The sequence below is a fragment of the Sardina pilchardus genome, chromosome 19 (genome assembly GCF_963854185.1).
Source record: "Sardina pilchardus chromosome 19, fSarPil1.1, whole genome shotgun sequence".
Taxonomy (NCBI): domain Eukaryota; kingdom Metazoa; phylum Chordata; class Actinopteri; order Clupeiformes; family Clupeidae; genus Sardina; species Sardina pilchardus.
The window spans coordinates 20,336,711-20,344,139 of NC_085012.1; the positions used below are offsets into that span (position 1 = coordinate 20,336,711).

General features: G+C 50.3%; 1 protein-coding gene across 2 annotated transcripts in view; it reads left to right on the forward strand.

Moving 5' to 3' along the window:
• Positions 1 to 659: 659 nt before the first annotated feature.
• LOC134066005 (microtubule-associated protein 4) overlaps positions 660 to 7,429 on the forward strand; it is a 33,002-nt gene continuing 26,232 nt past the window's right edge. The window contains exon 1 of one of the 2 annotated variants that reach the window (XM_062521162.1): positions 660 to 2,275. In XM_062521162.1, the coding sequence (XP_062377146.1) occupies positions 1,105 to 2,275 (1,171 nt within the window). In that variant the 5' untranslated portion in view covers positions 660 to 1,104. The remainder of the gene's footprint in view (positions 2,276 to 7,429) is intronic. The other variant, XM_062521163.1, reaches the window with a different exon arrangement.

Here is a 7,429-nt window from a genome sequence, read left to right on the forward strand (position 1 = left end):
GTCTCACACACACCTCCCAGAAATAAGCTAGCCAGCCGCCACTCTCTGATCACACACACACACACACACACACACACACAGACACACACACACACACACACATGAAAGAAGACAGACAAAAGAAAGACATAAAAAGGAATGTAAAAAAACCCTGAAAATGCTATATGCGCAGGGATGAATAATGTATGGATGTATACATGGTTGCTTCTTAAAGCCCTCTTTACATTAAGCTGTCATCATCGTCATCGTCGTTGTTGTGGTGTCATCAGTGCTCCCCAGGGAAAAGGTATAAAAGGCTTCTGGGGTCAGCACCTTGTGAGCATGTCTGTCTGCCGTGCTCCCAATACCATCATGACCACTGCCACCATAACACAAGGAGCTGTTGTACTCGGGAGGAGGATTGCTGGGAATGAGGGGGAAAGAGAAAGAAAGAGAGAGAGAGAGTTTGTTGGAGAGAGGGTGAGAGAAAGAAGGGGGGAGAGAGAGAGAGAAAGAGAGTGTGTGTGTGTGTGTGTGTTGGAGAGAGGGGGATAGAGAGAGAGAGAGGTGGAGAGAGCATATGAGCAAAACAGAGTGGAGGGAGGTCTTTCTGTGACTCGGCGACAGCAAATGAGCATCCACACTGAGAGTCACATGACTGGAGGTATGGAAAAGGCTGAGAGCGCGTGAGAGAGAGAGAGAGAGAGAGAGAGAGAGAGAGAGTGAGAGAGCAACAGAGCGTGCATGTGGTAGTGTGCGAGTGAGTGAGTGAGGGAGGGAGAGAGAGAGAGAGAGCACAGCGCTTCCAGCTCCCGGTCTCATAGCATCTTGGCGATGCGTAGCGTGTAGTGGCTCAGACAGCGAGAGGAGGCGCCTACACACACACACACACTCGGATCTGCTCTCGCACAGTCTGCCCCGAACAAGCAGACAAAACACACACACACACACATACTCACACGCGCACGTGTGTCTTAACAAAAGAGGACCACCAGACAAAGGCCACACACAGGAACAGGAGAAGAAAAGCAGAGAAGAGAAGAGAAAAGAGGAGAAGAGAAGAGTGTGTTTGAGGGAGGAAGTGCATCGCATCCCCAAGCCAGAGGGCGACTGAGGAGGGCAGGCATGTCTTCCCTCTCCAACCAGCCTCCAGGCTCTCCTTTCTCAGAGTACAGTGAGCTCTGCAAGGTGCCCCCCATGTCAGGATCTCCAGCTCCACAGACCTGGGACTGGCAGCACCAGGACCTGGGGGCCCCCAAGAGCCTGTCGGGGGTCCCCCACACCAGCGGACTGACGGACGAGGACAAGCTGTGCTTCTTCGACTCGCCAGCAGGGGGCAGTATGGCGGCCGACCTGAAGGTGCCCGGTGGACGAGGGACGATTCCCGGGAGCGGGTCGTTCCTGGGGAGCACCGGCGAGAGTCCGGACAGCCCGCTGTCGTCGTCGCCCTCGCCCGCCTCGCCGGGGAACTTCCCGGGGTCCCTTGCGGGCGTCGGGAATAACGGAGTGGTCCTGCCGGCGGCCAGCGGCTCGCCCATCCATCGCCACGGCGACTTTATGTCGTCGCTGCCCAGCCCTCTGAGTCCAGCCAATCCCGCGGAATGGAACCCGATGTTCTCCAGACCGCTCGCGGACCAGAGCCCCAGATCGCCCGTCGGGCAACAGGGTTCGCCCAACTACTGTGTCATCGGCGTCGTCAACGACAACTACATGGAGGGGGGAGACGCCGCGGTGGCGGCGGCGGTGGCGGTTCGCCAGGGCGCGGAGGGCTCGTCGGAGGACGAGGAAGAGGAGGAAGACGAGGACCTGAAGCCGTGCTTCATGGGCCGCGCCGAACAGCAGAGGAAGGCCATGCGCCGCGCCATGTCCGAGTGCTCGCACCTGGCCGTGCCCGCCAGCCTCCAGCTGCCCGACAAGTACCCCGGCGGGGCGGACCTCGACGAGCTGCCCTCTCCGGGCGCGGGGGGTCCGCGCCGCGCCAACCCGGCCTCCATGAGGCGCTCGCTCACCGTGGCCGACGACCAGCCGCCCACCCCTCCGCCGACGCTCGGGGCGTCCGGCACGGCCCGCAACGACCTGCGGCAGGAGCTGGACGCCAAGCTGCACCTGGCGCCCTTCCCGCCGCTCCGGGACCTGGCGGGGTGCCCACTGTCGCCCATGGAGGGCCTGCAAGACGGCACGTTTGTGGATAAGGACGAGGGCGTGCTGCTCCCCGTGCCCCCGACCCCCAAAGCCTTCAACGGGACGGGCGGATGCCTGGGGGGCAATGCCAACCCTTTCGCCATGGCAACAGAGGGTAGGTGATGCCATCTGCGGTGGCGGCAGCCTTTGCCCGCCTGCTTTGAGGGAGAGCCGGCTGTCAGACAGGGCAGCCCTTGCGCTGCATGCCAGCGTGCCAGGCTACAGATGGCACGGCGAGTGTGTAGGGGGCAGAGGCGGGGCACGCACGCAAAGGTCCTCGTTTACCGGCCCGGTTCATCGGCTCGCCAACGGTCTCCGCTTAAATGAGCGGGCGCTGGCAGGAGCCGAGAGGTGCCAGTCGTCCTACAGAGGGGACCAGGGCACCCACAGAGCGAGATAGGGACCACGCTAACAGCTGATGAAGGACAGAGGGCTACGGTGGTGGTAGTGCAGAGCCATCCGTGGGCAGGGAGGCGACAGGGGGCGGTGTGCTGAGGTCAGGAGAGGGGCAGTGGTGTGTGGCTAGAGTGGACATGTGCGTGGTGTAGAAGCAGCTAAACTGAACGGAGCAATGGAATTTTGTAGTGCTGAAGAAGGATGTGTTATTTTTTTCCATAGGGCTAACTCAAATGTATGTGTGTGTGTGTGTGTGTGTGTGTGTGTGTGTGTGTGTGTGTGTGTGTGTGTGTGAGGTGACTCACACACACACTGGTACTGGGTCAGTGCGGTCCTTCAGAGCGAAGCAGCAGCAGCAGCAGCAGCTTAAGGCAGCAAGGCAGCCTCATCGCATCCCTCTCCTGCTGCTATTCCTCCTCTGTTCTCCTCCTCTCTTTCTCTCACTCGCTCTTTCTTTCTCCTCCTCTATCTGCCCATCAGTTGTCCGTAGAGCCACGCTTTTGCTCTCCCCCCCCTCAGACCGCTGTGACTCCAGACACATGCTTTCGTAGCCTCTCTGGAGGAAACTGTGCCGGGCTTGAGCCGGCATGTCCGCCCGCTCGGCTCCGGTCACACGGAGCGCAGGCTCCCGTCAGCTAATCGGGGTCATTGAGACAGAAAGCCTAGCGTAGCGTAGCGTGGTGTAGCGCCGCAGCATGCTTAGCATGTTTAATGAGAGCCAGTGCTCCACTTCTCATTCCATTGCCTCGGGGACGCTGTTTTTTTTTTCCCCCTCTGCCATCGTAGTATGTGCCAAAAATATGATCGCAAGCTTTCTTTTTTAAAGGGCAAGTGTCCCCTCTTTGTTGCAGTAGAATTTGTTGTGGAGAAATACGAGGAAACAAAATTAATTGAGTGTGTTATTTATCAAAACAGTGCAGTCATTTAAAAGCCCCGTCTGTGTCTGTCTGTGTCTGCCTGTGCCTGTCCTGTGTGTGTGTATGTGTTTGTGTGTGTGTGGTGTATGTGTGTGTGTGTGTGTGTGTTTGTTTTTTGTCCTTTGTGTCCAGTATAATTGATGAATAGATTGATCTGGATTGCAGGTATGCTGGAGAAAATAACAGGTTGTGGAGGATTGTTTGGTTTGCCTGTGATTGTGTATGTGTGTATGTGAGTGTGTGTGGTTAATGATGATTGCCTGTGTGTTTGTGTGAGTGTGTGCTTGATGACGGTTGTGTGTGTTTTTGAGTGTGTTTGTGTTTGTGTTTGTGTATATGTACGTGTATGAGAGAGAGAGGGTGGCAAGTGACTACCACTCTGTCGCTATGTCTGTGTGTCCAGACATACCTCTGTCCTTGGATTGCGGATAAGTCATAAACGAATCTGTGCCAGATGAGGACCAGATCCGGGCCAGAATAGTCAGAACTGTTCCACTGTCTGGGTCTGGGTCTGGGTCTGAGTCTGTCTCCCTGTGCCTGGTCTGTCTGGAGAAAGACAGAAAGTGAGAAGGAGAGACAGAGATGGAGGGGACAAAGGAAAACATTTGTAAACATACAGAAGAAGACATGTCGACGATTTTTATATACAGTATGCTTTAGTCTGCTTTTCCTAATGATTTCATAATATATATGTGTGTGTGTGTGTGTGTGTGTGTGTGTGTGTGTGTGTGTGTGTGTGTATGTGTTTGTGTGAAATGCAGTGTTGTGTTTAAATAGGTTGTTGATGCTGTTGTCCGTCTGTATAAGTATGAGTAAGACCAGCCTGTGAGGCAGGCGTGCGATTTCTATACTGCATGAGACCCATGTGTATGTGTGTGTGCGTGTATGCAGTCCCTGTGTGTGTGTGTGTGTGTGTGTGTGTGTACAACCCCTGGAGCTCAGCTCTGATTTAATCAGCATACCCCTCAGCCAGCCCTGTGTGTTCAGGGTCAGGTCCATACTGGTGGGCTCTGCTATGCTGCTACTAGTCTGGTAGTAAATCACATATACTGCACTGTAGTATATATGAGAATTTAATAACCTGCCTCATCCTCAAGGCAATAGTGATCCCGCGTGTGTGTGTGTGTGTGTGTGTGTATGCATGTGTGTGCGTGTGCGTGTGTCTGACATGTGCTTGTTTTTGTTGTGCATGTGCATGGATGCTTAGTTGGTATGGTGTGTGTATCTGTGTGTGTGTGTGTGTGTGTGTGTGTGTGTGTGTGTGAGTGTGTGTATATATTTCTGTGTGTGTTTTTGTGTGTGAAAGAGGGAGAGAGAGAGAGAGAGAGAGAGAGAGAGAGAAGGGGAAACAAACAGACCAATGAGAACAGAGGGAGATAGGGAAAAGCAAAGCATATGTTGTTGCTGTAGAATACAAATGCCTCAGTGTCTGTGAAATACCACTGTCACCAGTTATCTTAGTCCCGTAGCTCACAGTGATGTGGCAAAAGCTGCTGGAGTGGCCATACCATAATAATAATGCTGAAGGCTGTTCATGGTCCCCGCCACCACCAGCACTTGGCAGCCAATGCAAGATGAGTTAATGCCATGTGCACTGCTCTTTGAAGTTGCAGTGTGAACAAGCTATTGTACTGGTGTGTCTTTGTGTGTATACGTGTGCATGTGTGTTAGTGTTTGTGTGTGTGCATGTGTGTGTGTGTGTGTGTGTGTGTGTGTGTGTGTGTGTGTGTGTGTGTGTGTGTGTGTGTGTGTGTGTGTGTGTGTGTATCCTACATACTGGCGTTTTAGAAGCTTAGCAGGAAGAGGAGTAGCTGACAGGTTATTGTGGAAGAGCACAATGGCTCGCATTCCTAGTAATTATCTCACCACATTGCTTTTTGCTTTTCCTCCATTTGTTGGGATCCATGTTGCTTTCATCTCTGGGAAGACATATAGGCTATACTGAAGGCTCTTCCAGGGGATTTTTCCCCTGTCAAATATTGTACAATTGAAAGAACCCACAACCATTCGGTGCTATTTTGAGACTTGTTTATTTTGGAAAACCATCAGTGAAGAGCTGGCTAAACGATATAGTTTTCTTTAGTGACTGGAGACGTGTGGCAGATAGTTAGAAGACATGTTGAGATTTACTGTCTGAACGCTCACAACAAAATGCAAAATTATGAAGAAAAGGGCCGTACATACAGGCCACAAGTTGTAATGATGTGTTTTTATTCTTACATCTGATATAATAATAATAATAATAATCTAATATATAAGTATATTCTCAAAATTAGGTTTGTAAATAATTCCAAACCGGTATGAGTTGAAATGGTGTCAGTCAGAGCTCATAGAACTTAGAAATTCTCACACACTGTTTCACTTGGAAAAATTGATTTGATAAACAACATTTAGGTCCTTTCGACCTTCCTCAGGTTATTTCCTGTTATTTCCTTGTTTCCTCAAAGTCAGTCAGGGCTCAAAAGCTTTCATTTACTCAACGTCCTCTCAACCACCTCTCATTTCCTGTCAGTTTGTCGTCTGAACAAAATGGAGTCATCATCTTAACAACATCCATCCTGACCACTGTCTCTTGTAACAGCCATTGTCTGATCTTTGCTTCAGATGTTCACCTACAGAAGGTCGCTGAAAAACAGCTGTATATGTCCTTCTAACCACTACCAGTGTCTTTATTCTATTCTGCTTAAATCTGTTTAAGCCTGATATAATTGTGATGTATTGCGTCAGCTGGCAGAGCCACCTAGACAGGACTCCGACAGCTGTCGAGGTGATTTACCTGAGTGTTTTCTCACCTAATGGAGGGCTTCCACAGTTTGTCTCTGGCAAGGTGTTATATCACATTGTCACATGCATGCCATCTATTGCGCCTGCTCAAATGAAGCAGCTATGAAACTCGGTTGTGTCTAAGTGACTCGTCTTTTTTCAAGATGGCAAACTTGTGCGCTTTCAGCAACTGGTTGGACTTGAAATATGAATTTACCGTGAAGCTGAGACTGTTTGTTCCCACTGTGTTCGATGGTTTTGTTGATAGTAGCTTTGATGACCGCTACTGAGAGGCTAAAGCTAATCTATGTTTTTCTCTCACTGCTGAGAATTGTGCTCTTTTTTATCTACCATTGAGGAACCCAGGCTGTCAACCGATTGTGATTGAGAACTGATTGGATCAGAGACGGGTGAAGAATGGTAGTTTTCCACTGCACTAGGCTAGATTTAGTTGTTATGGTAATTGCTAATAGGCTAGTGGTGGTAAACATTTTCTGCTGACACATTTGTGTGAATCTCTGAGTCAATTGTGCTGAAACAGGGGAAAGACCCATATTCCCACAGGATCTCTCTCTCTCTCTCAGATTAGGTTACATGCTTGACTTGGTATACTTGATGAACCTGATGTAAGCCCACTCTAAGTCCCTGTTATTAAATCAATTCTCTGTGCTGTGATTAAAAGATCAGATTTCACCTGATAATGACGAAGGAACAGCCGTCATCATATAGAGACTTTAGTGTAACCCGACAACGGCTCATCTTAGATGTCATGAAAACGGTCGTTGGTTTGTTGTTGGTGGTTGTGATGTTCTATTATTTGCTTAGAACATCATTTATCCCCACTTTCCTACATCCCACTGCTGGGCAGTGGAGTGTTCATCAGCCTCGTCTTGAAATGCTCTTGAAAACTCTCTGAATACTCTCTTGCAGTACTCTCTTGCAAACGCTTTCAGAATCTCACACAATGTATTTTCTTGTGCATGTTGGTGTTTTCAGGAAGACTGTTTCCACCAAAACTAAACTCCACCCTCTCTGCACTTGCTTGATGAGAGCTTGAACCCTCTTGTAATTATAAAGAAGAACTTAAAACGTCAGTCTGACATGCCCTCCATATGCACCTCTATGTTCCATAACATGGTCCTATTCACTCACAGCACCTCTCTACCAGAGCTGTTGTCCAGTGTCTCATTTTC